This window comes from Bombina bombina, chromosome 4, assembly GCF_027579735.1.
Source record: "Bombina bombina isolate aBomBom1 chromosome 4, aBomBom1.pri, whole genome shotgun sequence".
Classification (NCBI taxonomy): Eukaryota; Metazoa; Chordata; class Amphibia; order Anura; family Bombinatoridae; genus Bombina; species Bombina bombina.
In genome coordinates, this window is record NC_069502.1 from 588,723,026 (window position 1) to 588,743,035 (window position 20,010).

The 20,010-nt window shown below is 41.3% G+C and overlaps 1 protein-coding gene across 1 annotated transcript in view; it reads right to left on the reverse strand.

Moving 5' to 3' along the window:
- Positions 1 to 20,010, reverse strand: part of CCNC (cyclin C) — a 101,610-nt gene that overhangs the window by 9,228 nt on the left and 72,372 nt on the right. The window contains exons 9-10 of the mRNA XM_053710575.1: positions 6,982 to 7,049; positions 87 to 166 (exon numbers count right to left, since the gene is read on the reverse strand). Of these exons, the coding sequence (XP_053566550.1) occupies positions 87 to 166; positions 6,982 to 7,049 (148 nt within the window). The remainder of the gene's footprint in view (positions 1 to 86; positions 167 to 6,981; positions 7,050 to 20,010) is intronic.

Sequence of the window (20,010 nt, forward strand, 5' to 3'; positions counted from 1 at the left end):
TAAGGATTAAAAGAGAAAGATTATGGAACAGGCAGTTAATATCAGCAAACGAGCAGACTGTTTAACAACTCAAGGGAGAAAAATACCTTTTCCATATCTACTGAGAGTTCAGCAAACCACTGCCGTGCATCCTTCTGCTGAACAACACATGCTACGTGCAGGCAAGCTGCAAAAGGATTAAGAAAAAACAGAATTTATGTTTACCTGATAAATTTCTTTCTCCAACGGTGTGTCCGGTCCACGGCGTCATCCTTACTTGTGGATATTCTCTTCCCCAACAGGAAATGGCAAAGAGCCCAGCAAAGCTGGTCACATGATCCCTCCTAGGCTCCGCCTACCCCAGTCATTCGACCGACGTTAAGGAGGAATATTTGCATAGGAGAAACCATATGGTACCGTGGTGACTGTAGTTAAAGAAAATAAAATATCAGACCTGATTAAAAAAACCAGGGCGGGCCGTGGACCGGACACACCGTTGGAGAAAGAAATTTATCAGGTAAACATAAATTCTGTTTTCTCCAACATAGGTGTGTCCGGTCCACGGCGTCATCCTTACTTGTGGGAACCAATACCAAAGCTTTAGGACACGGATGAAGGGAGGGAGCAAATCAGGTCACCTAAATGGAAGGCACCACGGCTTGCAAAACCTTTCTCCCAAAAATAGCCTCAGAAGAAGCAAAAGTATCAAACTTGTAAAATTTGGTAAAAGTGTGCAGTGAAGACCAAGTCGCTGCCCTACATATCTGATCAACAGAAGCCTCGTTCTTGAAGGCCCATGTGGAAGCCACAGCCCTAGTGGAATGAGCTGTGATTCTTTCGGGAGGCTGCCGTCCGGCAGTCTCGTAAGCCAATCTGATGATGCTTTTAATCCAAAAAGAGAGAGAGGTAGAAGTTGCCTTTTGACCTCTCCTTTTACCTGAATAAACAACAAACAAGGAAGATGTTTGTCTAAAATCCTTTGTAGCATCTAAATAGAATTTTAGAGCGCGAACAACATCCAAATTGTGCAACAAACGTTCCTTCTTTGAAACTGGTTTTGGACACAGAGAAGGTACGATAATCTCCTGGTTAATGTTTTTGTTAGAAACAACTTTTGGAAGAAAACCAGGTTTAGTACGTAAAACCACCTTATCTGCATGGAACACCAGATAAGGAGGAGAACACTGCAGAGCAGATAATTCTGAGACTCTTCTAGCAGAAGAAATCGCAACTAAAAACAAAACTTTCCAAGATAATAACTTAATATCAACGGAATGTAAGGGTTCAAACGGAACCCCCTGAAGAACTGAAAGAACTAAATTGAGACTCCAAGGAGGAGTCAAAGGTTTGTAAACAGGCTTGATTCTAACCAGAGCCTGAACAAAGGCTTGAACATCTGGCACAGCTGCCAGCTTTTTGTGAAGTAATACCGACAAGGCAGAAATCTGTCCCTTCAGGGAACTTGCAGATAATCCTTTTTCCAATCCTTCTTGAAGGAAGGATAGAATCCTAGGAATCTTAACCTTGTCCCAAGGGAATCCTTTAGATTCACACCAACAGATATATTTTTTCCAAATTTTATGGTAAATCTTTCTAGTCACAGGCTTTCTGGCCTGAACAAGAGTATCGATAACAGAATCTGAGAATCCTCGCTTCGATAAAATCAAGCGTTCAATCTCCAAGCAGTCAGCTGGAGTGAAACCAGATTCGGATGTTCGAACGGACCCTGAACAAGAAGGTCTCGTCTCAAAGGTAGCTTCCAAGGTGGAGCCGATGACATATTCACCAGATCTGCATACCATGTCCTGCGTGGCCACGCAGGAGCTATCAAGATCACCGACGCCCTCTCCTGCTTGATCCTGGCTATCAGCCTGGGGATGAGAGGAAATGGCGGGAACACATAAGCTAGTTTGAAGGTCCAAGGTGCTACTAGTGCATCCACTAGAGCCGCCTTGGGATCCCTGGATCTGGCCCCGTAGCAAGGAACTTTGAAGTTCTGACGAGAGGCCATCAGATCCATGTCTGGAATGCCCCACAGGTGAGTGACTTGGGCAAAGATTTCCGGATGGAGTTCCCACTCCCCCGGATGCAATGTCTGCCGACTCAGAAAATCCGCTTCCCAATTTTCCACTCCTGGGATGTGGATAGCAGACAGGTGGCAGGAGTGAGACTCCGCCCAAAGAATAATTTTGGTTACTTCTTCCATCGCTAGGGAACTCCTTGTTCCCCCCTGATGGTTGATGTACGCAACAGTCGTCATGTTGTCTGATTGAAACCGTATGAACCTGGTCCTCGCAAGCTGGGGCCAGGCCTGGAGAGCACTGAATATCGCTCTCAGTTCCAGAATATTTATCGGTAGAAGAGATTCTTCCCGAGACCAAAGACCCTGAGCTTTCAGGGATCCCCAGACCGCGCCCCAGCCTATCAGACTGGCGTCGGTCGTGACAATGACCCACTCTGGTCTGTGGAACATCATCCCTTGAGACAGATTGTCCAGGGACAGCCACCAACGGAGTGAGTCTCTGGTTCTCTGATTTACTTGTATCTTCGGAGACAAGTCTGTATAGTCCCCATTCCACTGACTGAGCATGCACAGTTGTAATGGTCTTAGATGAATGCGCGCAAAAGGAACTATGTCCATTGCCGCCACCATCAACCCGATCACTTCCATGCACTGAGCTATGGAAGGAAGAGGAACGGAATGAAGTATCCGACAAGAGTCCAGAAGCTTTGTTTTTCTGGCCTCTGTTAGAAAGATCCTCATTTCTAAGGAGTCTATAATTGTTCCCAAGAAGGGAACCCTTGTTGACGGGGATAGAGAACTCTTTTCCACGTTCACTTTCCAGCCGTGAGATCTGAGAAAGGCCAGGACAATGTCCGTGTGAGCCTTTGCTTGAGGAAGGGACGACGCTTGAATCAGAATGTCGTCCAGGTAAGGTACTACTGCAATGCCCCTTGGTCTTAGCACCGCTAGAAGGGACCCTAGTACCTTTGTGAAAATCCTTGGAGCAGTGGCTAATCCGAAAGGAAGCGCCACGAACTGGTAATGTTTGTCCAGGAATGCAAACCTTAGGAACCGATGATGTTCCTTGTGGATAGGAATATGTAGATACGCATCCTTTAAATCCACCGTGGTCATGAATTGACCTTCCTGGATGGAAGGAAGGATAGTTCGAATGGTTTCCATCTTGAACGATGGGACCTTGAGAAATTTGTTTAAGATCTTGAGATCTAGGATTGGTCTGAACGTTCCCTCTTTTTTGGGAACTATGAACAGATTGGAGTAGAACCCCATCCCTTGTTCTCTTAATGGAACAGGATGAATCACTCCCATTTTTAACAGGTCTTCTACACAATGTAAGAACGCCTGTCTTTTTATGTGGTCTGAAGACAACTGCGACCTGTGGAACCTCCCCCTTGGGGGAAGTCCCTTGAATTCCAGAAGATAACCCTGGGAGACTATTTCTAGCGCCCAAGGATCCAGAACATCTCTTGCCCAAGCCTGAGCGAAGAGAGAGAGTCTGCCCCCCACCAGATCCGGTCCCGGATCGGGGGCCAATATTTCATGCTGTCTTGGTAGCAGTGGCAGGTTTCTTGGCCTGCTTTCCCTTGTTCCAGCCTTGCATTGGTCTCCAAGCTGGCTTGGCCTGAGAAGTATTACCCTCTTGCTTAGAGGACGTAGCACCTTGGGCTGGTCCGTTTTTTCGAAAGGGACGAAAATTAGGTCTATTTTTTGCCTTGAAAGGCCGATCCTGAGGAAGGGCGTGGCCCTTACCCCCAGTGATATCAGAAATAATCTCCTTCAAGTCAGGACCAAACAACGTTTTCCCCTTGAAAGGAATGTTTAGTAGCTTGTTCTTGGAAGACGCATCAGCCGACCAAGATTTCAACCAAAGCGCTCTGCGCGCCACAATAGCAAACCCAGAGTTCTTAGCCGCTAACTTAGCCAATTGCAAAGAGGCGTCTAGAGTGAAAGAATTAGCCAATTTGAGAGCATTGATTCTGTCCATAATCTCCTCATAAGGAGGAGAGTCACTATCGAGCACCTTAAGCAGTTCATCAAACCAGAAATATGCGGCAGTAGTGACAGGGACAATGCATGAAATGGGTTGTAGAAGGTAACCCTGCTGAACAAACATCTTTTTAAGTAAACCTTCTAATTTTTTATCCATAGGATCTTTGAAAGCACAACTATCCTCTATGGGAATAGTGGTGCGTTTGTTTAAAGTAGAAACCGCTCCCTCGACCTTGGGGACTGACTGCCATAAGTCCTTTCTGGGGTCGACCATAGGAAACAATTTTTTAAATATGGGGGGAGGGACGAAAGGAATACCGGGCCTTTCCCATTCTTTATTAACAATGTCCGCCACCCGCTTGGGTATAGGAAAAGCTTCTGGGAGCCCCGGCACCTCTAGGAACTTGTCCATTTTACATAGTTTCTCTGGGATGACTAAATTTTCACAATCATCCAGAGTGGATAATACCTCCTTAAGCAAAATGCGGAGATGTTCCAATTTAAATTTAAATGTAATCACATCAGATTCAGCCTGCTGAGAAATGTTCCCTAAATCAGTAATTTCTCCCTCAGACAAAACCTCCCTGGCCCCCTCAGATTGGGTTAGGGGCCCTTCAGAGATATTAATATCAGCGTCGTCATGCTCTTCAGTAACTAAAACAGAGCAGCCACGCTTACGCTGACAAGGGTTCATTTTGGCTAAAATGTTTTTGACAGAATTATCCATTACAGCCGTTAATTGTTGCATAGTAAGGAGTATTGGCGCGCTAGATGTACTAGGGGCCTCCTGAGTGGGCAAGACTCGTGTAGACGAAGGAGGGAATGATGCAGTACCATGCTTACTCCCCTCACTTGAGGAATCATCTTGGGCATCATTGTCATTATCACATAAATCACATTTATTTAAATGAATAGGAATTCTGGCTTCCCCACATTCAGAACACAGTCTATCTGGTAGTTCAGACATGTTAAACAGGCATAAACTTGATCAGAAAGTACAAAAAACATTTTAAAATAAAACCGTTACTGTCACTTTAAATTTTAAACTGAACACACTTTATTACTGCAATTGCGAAAAAACATGAAGGAATTGTTCAAAATTCACCAAATTTTCACCACAGCGTCTTAAAGCCTTGAAAATATTGCACACCAATTTTGGAAGCTTTAACCCTTAAAATAACGGAACCGGAGCCGTTTTAAGCTTTAAACCCCTTTACAGTCCCTGGTATCTGCTTTGCTGAGACCCAACCAAACCCAAAGGGGAATACGATACCAAATGACGCCTTCAGAAGTCTTTTATAAGTATCAGAGCTCCTCTCACATGCGACTGCATGCCATGCCTCTCAAAAACAAGTGCGCAACACCGGCGCGAAAATGAGACTCTGCCTATGCTTTGGGAAAGCCCCTAAAGAATAAGGTGTCTAAAACAGTGCCTGCCGATATTATTATATCAAAATACCCAGATAAAATGATTCCTCAAGGCTAAATATGTGTTAATAATCAATCGATTTAGCCCAGAAAAAGTCTACAGTTTAAATAAGCCCTTGTGAAGCCCTTATTTACAATCGTAATAAACATGGCTTACCGGATCCCATAGGGAAAATGACAGCTTCCAGCATTACATCGTCTTGTTAGAATGTGTCATACCTCAAGCAGCAAGGGACTGCAAACTGTTCCCCCAACTGAAGTTAATTGCTCTCAACAGTCCTGTGTGGAACAGCCATGGATTTTAGTTGCGGTTGCTAAAATCATTTTCCTCATACAAACAGAATTCTTCATCTCTTTTCTGTTTCTGAGTAAATAGTACGTACCAGCACTATTTGAAAATAACAAACTCTTGATTGAATAATGAAAAACTACAGTTAAACACTAAAAAACTCTAAGCCATCTCCGTGGAGATGTTGCCTGTACAACGGCAAAGAGAATGACTGGGGTAGGCGGAGCCTAGGAGGGATCATGTGACCAGCTTTGCTGGGCTCTTTGCCATTTCCTATTGGGGAAGAGAATATCCACAAGTAAGGATGACGCCGTGGACCGGACACACCTATGTTGGAGAAATATTAGTACATACATACATAGAATATAGATGGTGCAGGTCCTATAGGATTCTTGTCTGACTTTGCAGCTCTTTAATGGTAAAGGAGAAGGGCTTGAGGTAATAAGAGTGCAGTATACTCACTCCATATAATTTGTATATTTGGCCCATCTGAAAAAGGAACCTCTCAGTTTTCGAAGCACATACAAACTAGGGATAAAAAGGAGGAATACCCCGTTGGTGAAGAAGTATAACACTCTATATAAAAAGCGAGTATTAACTTACTCCATTAAAGAGCGAAATCCAGTGTTGTCACAACAAAATCATCACGAGATACAAATGTAAAATAAAAGCAGAACAAAGCTTTAATGTAGCTCAACGCATTTCAACGATAAAACGTCTTTTTCAAGAGCAAATAAAAACAGGTGAGCAGCAACTGTTGACCTGTTTTTATTTGCTCTTGAAAAAGATGTAATTAAATTATTACTGAATATTTACAAACACATCAAGCCCTTCTCCTTTACCATTAGAGATTTGCAAAGTCAGACAATAATCCTATAGGACCTGCGCCATCTATATTCTACTACGCTATTTACTACAGTCCTTTGTGAGAGACTGCAAGAAGGCAGCGGTCTTGTGTTCTTATGTCATTTGCATACAGATTTTTGTATTTACACCTTACATTATCTGTGCATTTCCCACCATATATACATAATACATACATACACACACACACGCACACACACACACACACAGAAACTTCACACACACACAAACGTGCAGTTTCTTCACAGAAACTTATCCCAATATTATAAGTTATAAAACTTCAATGCCATTAAGTGTTGCATAAATTAGTTAACTTATATTTTAAATAATTTGTACTTAAATGCTTATAAAATATTTGATCAACTTTTCAAAGGATGTACTTACTACCCTGTGATTAAATACGTACCAAGGGCAATCATGAAAGGCGGATATAGAAGACATAAATCTGTACGATATGTGTCATTTACTATCCTCCTGTATCAATAAAATTAAAAAGCAACATTAAGATTCTAATATGTTGTTTTCACAATAGTGTATAAACAGAGACATGAAACCCAATTTTTGTATTATTAAGATAGAGAATACATTTTTAAATAACTTTCCAATAGACGTCTATTGTCTGCTGAACACATCAAGGGAGCCAATGCTAAGAATCATTTATGTGCCGCCACCAATCAGCAGCTAGCTCCCAGTAAGGCATTGCTGCTCCTGATCCTACCTAGGTATGATTGTCAACAAAGGATAACAAGAGAAAAAAGCTAATTAAATAGAAGTAATCTTGAAAGTTGTTTAAAACTGCATGCTCTGAATCATTCAAGTTTAATTTTTAATTCTTTACTTTACTGTCTCTTTAATCCACTAAATGAACACACTGCAGAATTATTGCATAGGAATATGGACCAGACTTAGTCTTCTTAGAGCATTTTTTGTTGAAAACCATTTAATTTACTTCTTTTGTGGATCTAAAGTTTTGAAAAATTCCAAGAACCTGAAACAAGTCACAAGTTGTGTTTAAAAATCAAACTCTCCTCCAAAAATACATAATCGTCCCCCAAGACTATAAGAATGCTTCTAAAAATGTACAGCTACAGGTAGAACCCCTTTTTCCAAACTGCTTGGGCTGGGAAAAGGATTTTTTTAAATAATTATCTTTAAAATGGGACAGTTTGGAAAAAAAGCGATGGAACGAATTGTAAACAATATTGTATACCATTTAGGCAATATTTACATAAAAACATAATTTATGCTTACCTGATAAATTTATTTCTCTTGTAGTGTATCCAGTCCACGGATCATCCATTACTTGTGGGATATTCTCCTTCCCAACAGGAAGTTGCAAGAGGATCACCCACAGCAGAGCTGCTATATAGCTCCTCCCCTCACTGCCATATCCAGTCATTCGACCGAAACATGACGAGAAAGGAGAAACCATAGGGTGCAGTGGTGACTGTAGTTTAATTAAAATTTAGACCTGCCTTAAAAGGACAGGGCGGGCCGTGGACTGGATACACTACAAGAGAAATAAATTTATCAGGTAAGCATAAATTATGTTTTCTCTTGTTAAGTGTATCCAATACACGGATCATCCATTACTTGTGGGATACCAATACCAAAGCTAAAGTACACGGATGATGGGAGGGACAAGGCAGGAACATTAAACAGAAGGAACCACTGCCTGTAGAACCTTTCTCCCAAAAACAGCCTCCGAAGAAGCAAAAGTGTCAAATTTGTAAAATTTTGAAAAGGTGTGAAGCGAAGACCAAGTCGCAGCCTTGCAAATCTGTTCAACAGAGGCCTCATTTTTAAAGGCCCAGGTGGAAGCCACAGCTCTAGTAGAATGAGCTGTAATCCTTTCAGGGGGCTGCTGTCCAGCAGTCTCATAGGCTAAGCGTATTATGCTCCGAAGCCAAAAGGAAAGAGAGGTTGCCGAAGCTTTTTGACCTCTCCTCTGTCCAGAGTAAACGACAAACAGGGCAGATGTTTGACGAAAATCTTTAGTAGCCTGTAAGTAAAACTTCAAGGCACGGACTACGTCCAGATTATGCAAAAGACGTTCCTTCTTTGAAGGATTAGGACACAATGATGGAACAACAATCTCTTGATTGATATTCCTGTTAGAAACCACCTTAGGTAAAAACCCAGGTTTGGTACGCAGAACTACCTTGTCTGAATGAAAAATCAGATAAGGAGAATCACAATGTAAGGCAGATAACTCAGAGACTCTTCGAGCCGAGGAAATAGCCATCAAAAACAGAAATTTCCAAGATAAAAGGTTAATATCAATGGAATGAAGGGTTTCAAACGGAACTCCCTGAAGAACTTTAAGAACCAAGTTTAAGCTCCACGGGGGAGCAACAGTTTTAAACACAGGCTTAATCCTAACCAAAGCCTGACAAAATGCCTGGATGTCTGGAACTTCTGCCAGACGCTTGTGCAAAAGAATAGACAGAGCAGAGATCTGTCCTTTTTTTTTTTTTTAAATCCTTTATTTTTGCGATATACAATACAAAGTTTACATGTTAATAAAAAACAAGCGAAAATTCACCATATAGAATATTCAATCTTGATTAGCTTATTACTATATGATTACTTATTATTACATGATTCACATCTTATTAACATGACAAAAAAAAGTGAAAGAGAAACAAACAAAAAAAGAGATCCACCTCATATTCTAATTATATCTATCGTTCCTCATAAAGCTTTTTTTTTTCTTTTTTTTCCCAGCTACCTATTATATGAGCGTTGTCAACCTGTTACAGGTAAAACGGAGGGAAGGAAGGGCGGGGGGGAGGAGGGAGGAAAAGGGAAGAATGGGAGGGGGGGGAGAAAAAAAAACAAAAAACAAAAAAACAAAACAAAAAAAAAAAAAAAAAAAAAAAAAAAAGGGCCCTCATGGCCTTGTTACCAGTGATTCAATAAACATATCTCGGAATGTCTAAAAGGGTAGATTAAGTAATTTATCTCCTCTGAGGGAAAAATCCTGATAAATGTGGCCCATTTTTTAAAAAAGAGAGTTATTTCTTTTACGGACGTTGCATTTGTATCCATCTGTTCAATGATGCATTGCTTTTTCATATAATTTTTAACTTCTAGAATACTAGGTGCCGAAGTGTCTCGCCATTTATTAAAGATTAAATTCCTGGCTGCCAAGATTGTCATGTTCAGTGGTTTTTTTAAGCTCAGGAGGTAAGGAGGACTCTATAAAAAAAGACCACCTCCGCCAAAGAGAGAGAGAGAATAGGAATCTTCAAAACCTTAATAAGCCAAAACTCTATCTTACACCAAAACTGCTTTATTCGAGGACAGGCCCATATCATATGGATTAAATCCGCTGCTGGGTAAGCACATTTTGGACAAGTATTGAAGTTGGAATTACACCATTTAAACCCTTTCAGTGGGGTGTAGTAGGACCTATAGAGTAGCTTAATGTGTGACTCTCTCCAATTTGCCGATAGAGTCGTTTGAGTTATTGTAGCTATAGAATTTTCCACTTGATCTACCCTAATTTCTAGTTCGGGGGACAAAAGATTCCATTTTTGTGTTATGTAGTGCAGATTTGATTCACCATTTTGGGAAATAATCAAATCATACCAGGTTGAGATGGCGAATAAATCGTTTTTAAACAAAATAGGCCAACTATCTAACTTTCCCCATGACCAGGTCCAGCCAAATTTCTCGATAAGTGAAAAGAGATAATGCCTAGCCTGGAGATACGCAAAAAAGTCCTTATTACTTAGATTAAATTCCTCCCTTAACCTCTCAAAAGTTTTTATTGACTGTGTCCCTTGATCTATAAACTGAGTAAGGAAAGTCAAACCTAATTCATGCCACTTTTGAAATATTTGAGACTGAGTACCTCTTTGAAATTCTGGGTTACCACACAACCCTTGGAATTTAGGAATAGAGAGATCTATGCCCAATTTTTTCCCCAGTTTTTTCCAAGCCTGTATGATCGCATAGATGGAACTTAGATGTTTCACTTCTTTCGGGATCGAGTGAGTCGGACAATGAATTAATGCTAACGGGTTATAAGGATAAAGTATATTCGTCTCAAGACTGTTATTCGTAAAATAGTCTTTCTTCAGAATCCAGTCTATTATGATACGTGAGAGAAACACCAGACTATAATTGCTAAGGTCAGGAAGAGCCATACCACCAAACCTTCTAGGAAGGTACATTTTATTCATGGAAATTCGAGGTCTTTTGCATTTCCAAATGAAATACCTAAGAGCCTTATTCAGGCTTTTCCAGTCTTTAGTTTTCAGCGCAACTGGTATGTTTTGTAAAGGGAAAAGAATTTTTGGAAGGAGGACCATCTTGAAGAGAGCAATGCGCCCGGTTAGTGAAAGCGGAAAATTTTGCCAGCTTCTCATATGTTCTTTTATTCTAGTTAGGATCGGAGGAATATTAAGATTATACCACTCTTGTGGATTTACTGATATGTTAATTCCTAAATATCTAAAATGAGAAACCACTTCTTTAAAAGGCGTCTCGGATAGAGAGACCTCATTTTTCCTAGCCCACATTAATTCTGACTTGGACATATTGACCTTGTATCCTGTGAAAGTTCCAAAGGAGTTTATAATCGAAAGTAATCTAGGAATATTTACTCTCGTATTTGATACGTAAACTAGAACGTCGTCAGCATATAGGGCAATTTTCTGTTCAATACCACCAATTTTTATCCCTTGTAGTGTCTGTCTTATCTTAAGGGCTAATGACTCCATAGCCAGGTCGAATAGGAGAGGCGATAGTGGGCAACCCTGTCTAGTGCCCCTCTGGAGATAAATTAAGTTAGATTCTAATTGATTAATAGTCAGTTTTGTTGAAGAATTCTTGCATAGATTACTAATGAAAAATATAAAATTATCCTTAAAACCAAACCGAGACAGGGAAGTCAAAATATGCTGATGGTATACTGAGTCAAACGCCTTTTCTGCGTCGAGCGCGATAATTGCTAAGTCTACTTGATTTTGTAAAGGGGACTCGTGAGAGTTATGAATGTAATCCAGGATCAAAGAGTTCTCTAATTTTAGCTGCTAGGTTTCTTTTAATTAGGAACCCTGCTTGGTCCTTATTAATAAGGATCCCAATCTCACACTGTAGCCTTTTTGCCAGAATTGACGATAGTAACTTATAATCAGAGTTAAGCAGTGCAATGGGCCGATAGGATTCTTTTTTTAGGGGGTCTTTGCCTTGTTTTAAAATTAGTGATGTGGTAGATGCAGCAAAGTTTAAAGGAATAGGATTACCCTCTACATAGAAATAATTAAAAAGGTTTTTTAGATGGGGAGTGATAATCGGAGCCAAAATCTTATAAAACTCATTGGGAAGTGAATCTGGTCCAGGGGTTTTATCTAGACGCGCGTCCTTAATCGCTTGGAGAATCTCTTGCTCAGATATGGGGGCATTTATTTTATTTGCTGCATCTTCACTCAGAGAGGAATAATTAAGACCATTCCAAAAATATTCTGATACCTCCAAGTTGGGGTTTTTAAAGGAGTAAATCTCCTTATAATAAGTAGAAAAAATTTCAAGTATTTCCTTCGGATCTTTAACTAGGGAGTTTTGTTCCAAAAGTGAATCGATGGCAGAACTTCCCTGTATATTTTTACACAACTTAGCCAAAAACTTACCTGCCTTATCCCCATGGCGATAGAATTTTGCTTTAGCTTTCAAATCGGCTTGAGCTGAAGTATGCATTAATAGAGTATCTCTCTCTCTCTTGGCAGAGGTATATCTTCTCCAGTTTGCATTTGTGGGCTGAGATAAATATTTGTTATATGAATTAGTTAATGCTCTCCTTGCTTCATTGTTTCTAAAACCGGCTTTCCGTTTTAAATTAACCATGTATGCAATTATCTCTCCTCTGATTACTGCCTTGCCTGCTTCCCAGAGTGAATTTGGGTCATTAACTGAACCTAAATTAAGAGAAAAAAATTCCTCCATTCTGTCATTTAGCCAATTTTTGAATTTTAAATTTTTAAAAAGAAACTTAGGGAAAAAAAAATGGCGTGAATTAGCTGACTTAGTATGCATCGGAATATCTAGTATTATTGGGGCGTGATCTGAGATAGTGATTTGTGTGATTTTGATTGTAGCGCCAATTTTTAATATATTATCACTAACTAGGAATAGATCAATTCTAGAAAGAGAATTAGCATTCCTGGCTTTACATGTGAACCCTCTTTGAGCTGGGTGTTGGATCCTCCAAATATCTTTAAGGGCGAGATTCCTGTACAAAACTTTGAACATTTTAGCTTCTATCTTATCTCTCTTAGTTTGGAGTGTAATCTGTGCTTGTCTGAGTCTATCGAGAGGGCACTGTGGTGCCATATTGAAATCCCCAGCTAAAATAACGTTCCCTTCACTCCACTGTAAAATTTTAGCTTGTAAGAATTCCCAAAAGGCTGACTCAAAGTTATTAGGAGCATAAATGTTGCAAAGTGTAAAAATAGAGTTTGCCACTTTAATTTTCAAAATCAGAATTCTGCTTTCTGGATCAAGATATTTAAATATTACTTCATGTGTTATGTTTTTCCCTAGTAAAATAGCCACCCCCCTCTTCCTACCTAAACTAGGTGTAAAGAAAATCTCCCTAACCCACGAGGTTTTCAACTTCAATGACTCTTCTGTACTAAGATGAGTCTCCTGTATAAAGGCAATATCAGAGTTACACTTTCTCAGATGCGAAATAATCAATTTGCGCTTTATTGGGGTAGAAATACCTCCGACATTCCAAGAGGTTAAAACCAATTTTTTAACTTTAGACATTACATATCTTTATTGAGAGAGGAAGAGAAACAACAAAAAAAAAAAAAAAAAAAAAAAGGGGGGGGGGGAACCCCGTCCTTCCTCTCCCTCCGCTCCATCCTTGAAACCTGGTAAAAAATACAGAGAGTACAGAATGTCTAAACCTAGAAAAAATATGTGGATTCTGATTGCTATCATCAGTAAAAAATAATCAATTACCCTTTATATTGGAACATAACAAACTATTTAGCACATTTTTCAGAATAAAATGTTTCTGCCTCGGCAGCTGTTTCAAAAAAATATCTGTGACCCTGAAATTCCACCTTGAGTTTGGCCGGATATATTACTGTGGCCGACAGTCCCTCTCTAATCAATCTACCGCAAATTGGAGAAAGTTCTCTTCTTTTCATGGATGTTTCATGTGCAAAATCTTGAAAGATCAGCATTTTGGTTCCTTCTAAGAGAATAGGTGCGGTTTTGCGGGATGACTGTATGTTTCTAATTTTATCCTGGTGGTTTAGATACTTCACTATTATAGGTCTGGGCCTAAAGTTATTGTCGTCTGCAGCAGGAAGTCTCCCAATTCTGTGAGCCCTTTCCACTACTAAAGGTAGCATTCCTTGGGGTATGTTTAATAACTGAGGGAGAGTTTCAGCTGCAAATTTCAACAAGTCTGTATACTGACTGGATTCAGGAACCCCAATTATTCTCACATTGTTCCTCCTGGAACGATTTTCTAGATCTTCGATTTTGTTCTTTAGCTCTATGATAGACAGAGAATTTAGCTGTAGTTTAGTGTTGTGGGAGACCGTGAGGTCTTCCAAATCTGATATTCTCTGTTCAGCTTCCTGAATTCTTGTTGTAAACTGCTTGACCTCATTAGATAACGAATTCAGATCATGTTTTATCTCCAATCTAAGGGACTCAAATTTCGGATTTAAGGCTTCTAAGATGTTACTTACTAGTGTTTGTGAATTTGTAATGTCATAGGACTTTGTAATGGATCCCGCTTCAGGGTGTGAGTCGACTAAGGTCTCTGATGCCGTTTTGTTCTTCCTATCCCTGGGTCTGGAAGCCATGGCTGGTGAAGTGGATTTGTGTTGTGGTGAGTTTAAATATCTATCCATGCGTGAGTAAAATAAAATAATAAAAAAAAAACGTGTGATGCGTGTGGCGCTCTTAAAGTGAATTACTTGTGAGAGGGAAGAAGAAAAAAAAAAAAAAAAAAAAAAAGGGGGAAGGGAGGGGGGTGAGAGTGAAGTGGGGTAAAGTGAGGAAATGTTCTGTTGACTTAAGTGATAAAGGGGTGATCTAGAGTGCCACGGGTTCTCACTCCCAGACGATAGGAGACGATTCTTATGTCAATTGACCGCCGAAACACCTCTTGTTAAGATAAAGTCCCTAAAAATTCCACCACGGTTGAGAAAAGAAATTTGTACTAACTTAGTAGCCTCTGAGAAATCAGTATATCCTGAACTAGATAAAAAATATAGAGTTATCTTAGCTTATTAAGTCTCACGGGGTCTTTAAGCTTCAATTTAGGCTTAAGCTAAAAAGGTTCAGACCACCTTAAACTCTGTTAATTTAAAGCCTAGATCAGAATTAACCGATCACTGTCAGGCTAAAAGAATTCGTATGTATATCTGTGACCCTTAATCCAGCAGATATCTATCAAGTAAGTGTCTAGATCATAGGCTTTAGTTTTCAAGCCCACCTCAGTTAGCAAAAAAAAAAAAAACGATATGGGGCAATAAAGCAACAAAATTATAACAGGTATATAATATTTATATATAACCTTTAGATAGGGTTTTTTGTTTTTGTTTTGTTTTTCCCTTCTGCCCCTGTCTCCCAGGGTCTTACCAGACCGTTAAATCCAAAATTAAGATTATGATACTGAACACTATAAATAACACAACTCTAGTGATCTACTATAATATAATCAGATAATACCAGTGACTTTGATTAATTTAGTTATCAGGTGTTTTGTGATTCTAATGTTCAATTTGAACACAAGAGTTGACAGGTGGGATCTTAGGCTATACTGCCAAAAAAAAAAAAAAAAAATTATTTGTAAAGTATAAATCATAAGTCCATGTTCAAGGAACACAATTCCCCCAGTGATACTAAGTCTTGGTACAGAGTCCTAAGTTAGATTATGCAACAACCCCAATCGATTAATTTAGTTAGAATCATCAGGCTGTACCCCCAAAGATTTTTAACAGTCAGGGCAAACAAGAAAAAACAGCATATTCCTCATTAATCTAATCACATGTAAAAGACCACAATCTGATCCATAATAATACTATTATCAAGGTTGCTGCAGGCCAAGCCTCGTATTGTATGGCCGTTCAGATTTATTTGTAAAGTACTCAGGGGGACCCAAAGGCAGTCTCAATATAATAAGTGCTTATAACGGCACTTCAGTTATTAGCGCTTTCCCTTAGCGGGGAACGTAGGAGAAGAGGAGGAGAGTCCACTGCTGTATTTAAATACTTTGGCGTTTTCAGCACATAAGCACAAGAGTTAATCTTTTAGTTGTTCCGGACTCACCTCTCCGGCGCTGAAGGTCCTCAGGATATCTCACTCAGGGCTCTGAAGGACGTAAGTGTGTGCACTCAGAGTTCCGTATCTGCCTTTCAGGTTCTTAACCAAATTTAACCTCTGAGATAGCGAAACTCATATAGAAGCCACCAATGAGAGGGAGCGCCAGGGTTTCACCACGGGCCACCAGCGGTATTCCAGTATTACCTTCAGATTAGAGGCTCTTTCCACTTTTTCTTTTCCCTTCGTATCGTGGCCCTGATTCCTGTTAGTCATGCAGGCAAAGATAGAGATCAGGGGCGCAATCCACGTTCTGTGCTTGCATATACAGCGCCGGTCTCAGTATGGTTCACAGCTTCCCTTCACAGGTAATTTGTTCTCACCTGTCGAGGCTGTCTACTCCCCTCACGCAACACCGGTGGGAGAGGAGGACTGCCACAGGTGATCCCTTTAGTGCTGGAATGTTATTTTCGGGCTATCTACCCCCCTCTCGCAGCACCGGTGGGAGGGGGGGACTGCCACCAGTTGATCTTTCGGGCTTTGAAAAGGTTCTCACACGATGTCCTGTGTGAGTCACAAAGCTAAGGTGTTATAGTGTAGCGTAGATGAAAAAAACGCTCTTGGAGCTCCTTAGGGCTTATCCCAAGCCGGCTCCAGATCTTCCCCTCGGTTGTTGAGGTACCTGGCGCGTAGAGACACCGCCAATGGATTGTCTGTGGAGAGCGGGAGCTTGCGCTGCACAACCTATGCACAAGCACCTCCTCCGGAACTCCTCCCGAACTCCTCCCGATCTGTCCTTTTAAAGAACTAGCTGATAAGCCTTTGTCCAAACCCTCTTGGAGACTGACTCGGAGAAGCCACGCCTTGATAGAATCAAGCGTTCAATCTCCATGCAGTCAGTCTCAGAGAAATTAGATTTGGATGATTGAAAGGACCTTGTATTAGAAGGTCCTGCCTCAGAGGCAGAGTCCATGGTGGAAGAGATGACATGTCCACTAGGTCTGCATACCAGGTCCTGCATGGCCACGCAGGCGCTATCAGAATCACTGATGCTCTCTCCTGTTTGATTTTGGCAATCAGTCGAGGGAGCAGAGGAAACAGTGGAAACAGTGGAAACACATAGGCCAGGTTGAAGAACCAAGGAGCTGCTAGAGCATCTATCAGCGTTGCTCCCGGGTCCCTGGACCTGGATCCGTAACAAGGAAGCTTGGCGTTCTGGCGAGACGCCATGAGATCCAGTTCTGGTTTGCTCCAACGATGGATCAGTTGAGCAAACACCTCCGGATGGAGTTCCCACTCCCCCGGATGAAAAGTCTGACGACTTAGAAAATCCGCCTCCCAGTTCTCTACGCCTGGGATGTGGATCGCTGACAGGTGGCAAGAGTGAGACTCTGCCCAGCGAATTATCTTTGATACTTCTAACATCGCTAGGGAACTCCTGGTTCCCCCTTGATGGTTGATGTAAGCCACAGTCGTGATGTTGTCCGACTGAAATCTGATGAACCCCAGTGTTGCTAACTGAGGCCAAGCTAGAAGAGCCTTGAATATTGCTCTTAACTCCAGAATATTTATTGGGAGGAGTTTCTCCTCCTGAGTCCACGATCCCTGAGCCTTCAGGGAGTTCCAGACTGCGCCCCAACCTAGAAGGCTGGCATCTGTTGTTACAATCGTCCAATCTGGCCTGCGAAAGGTCATACCCTTGGACAGATGGACCCGAGAAAGCCACCAGAGAAGAGAATCTCTGGTCTCTTGATCCAGATTTAGTAGAGGGGACAAATCTGAGTAATCCCCATTCCACTGACTTAGCATGCATAATTGCAGCGGTCTGAGATGCAGGCGCGCAAATGGCACTACGTCCATTGCCGCTACCATTAAGCCGATTACTTCCATGCACTGAGCCACTGACGGGCGTGGAATGGAATGAAGGACACGGCAAGCATTTAGAAGTTTTGATAACCTGGACTCAGTCAGGTAAATTTTCATCTCTACAGAATCTATACAGGGAGTGCAGAATTATTAGGCAAGTTGTATTTTTGAGGATTAATTTTATTATTGAACAACAACCATGTTCTCAATGAACCCAAAAAACTCATTAATATCAAAGCTGAATATTTTTGGAAGTAGTTTTTAGTTTGTTTTTAGTTTTAGCTATTTTAGGGGGATATCTGTGTGTACAGGTGACTATTACTGTGCATAATTATTAGGCAACTTAACAAAAAACAAATATATACCCATTTCAATTATTTATTTTTACCAGTGAAACCAATATAACATCTCAACATTCACAAATATACATTTCTGACATTCAAAAACAAAACAAAAACAAATCAGTGACCAATATAGCCACCTTTCTTTGCAAGGACACTCAAAAGCCTGCCATCCATGGATTCTGTCAGTGTTTTGATCTGTTCACTATCAACATTGCGTGCAGCAGCAACCACAGCCTCCCAGACACTGTTCAGAGAGGTGTACTGTTTTCCCTCCTTGTAAATCTCACATTTGATGATGGACCACAGGTTCTCAATGGGGTTCAGATCAGGTGAACAAGGAGGCCATGTCATTAGATTTTCTTCTTTTATACCCTTTCTTGCCAGCCACGCTGTGGAGTACTTGGACGCGTGTGATGGAGCATTGTCCTGCATGAAAATCATGTTTTTCTTGAAGGATGCAGACTTCTTCCTGTACCACTGCTTGAAGAAGGTGTCTTCCAGAAACTGGCAGTAGGACTGGGAGTTGAGCTTGACTCCATCCTCAACCCGAAAAGGCCCCACAAGCTCATCTTTGATGATACCAGCCCAAACCAGTACTCCACCTCCACCTTGCTGGCGTCTGAGTCGGACTGGAGCTCTCTGCCCTTTACCAATCCAGCCACGGGCCCATCCATCTGGCCCATCAAGACTCACTCTCATTTCATCAGTCCATAAAACCTTAGAAAAATCAGTCTTGAGATATTTCTTGGCCCAGTCTTGACGTTTCAGCTTGTGTGTCTTGTTCAGTGGTGGTCGTCTTTCAGCCTTTCTTACCTTGGCCATGTCTCTGAGTATTGCACACCTTGTGCTTTTGGGCACTCCAGTGATGTTGCAGCTCTGAAATATGGCCAAACTGGTGGCAAGTGGCATCTTGGCAGCTGCACGCTTGACTTTTCTCAGTTCATGGGCAGTTATTTTGCGCCTTGGTTTTTCCACACGCTTCTTGCGACCCTGTTGACTATTTTGAATGAAACCCTTGATTGTTCGATGATCCCGCTTCAGAAGCTTTGCAATTTTAAGAGTGCTGCATCCCTCTGCAAGATATCTCACTATTTTTGACTTTTCTGAGCCTGTCAAGTCCTTCTTTTGACCCATTTTGCCAAAGGAAAGGAAGTTGCCTAATAATTATGCACACCTGATATAGGGTGTTGATGTCATTAGACCACACCCCTTCTCATTACAGAGATGCACATCACCTAATATGCTTAATTGGTAGTAGGCTTTCGAGCCTATACAGCTTGGAGTAAGACAACATGCATAAAGAGGATGATGTTGTCAAAATACTCATTTGCCTAATAATTCTGCACTCCCTGTAAGAGTCCCTAGGAAGGAGACTCTTGTGAGTGGTGATAGAGAACTCTTTTCCCCGTTCACTTTCCACCCATGCGACCTCAGAAATGCCAGAACTATCTCTGTATGAGACTTGGCAATTTGAAAGCTTGACGCCTGTATCAGGATGTCGTCTAGATACGGAGCCACCGCTATGCCTCGCGGTCTTAGAACCGCCAGAAGTGAGCCCAGAACCTTTGTAAAAGTTCTCTGGGCAGTGGCCAACCCGAAGGGAAGAGCTACAAATTGGTAATGCCTGTCTAGAAAGGCAAACCTTAGGAACCGATGATGATCTTTGTGAATCGGTATGTGAAGGTAGGCATCCTTTAAGTCCACTGTGGTCATGTACTGACCCTCTTGGATCATGGGTAGGATGGTCCGAATAGTTTCCATTTTGAATGATGGAACTCTGAGGAATTTGTTTAAGATCTTTAGATCCAAGATTGGTCTGAAGGTTCCCTCTTTCTTGGGAACCACAAACAGATTTGAATAAAATCCCTGTCCTTGTTCCGTCCGCAGAACTGGATGGATCACTCCCATTACTAGGAGGTCTTGCACAC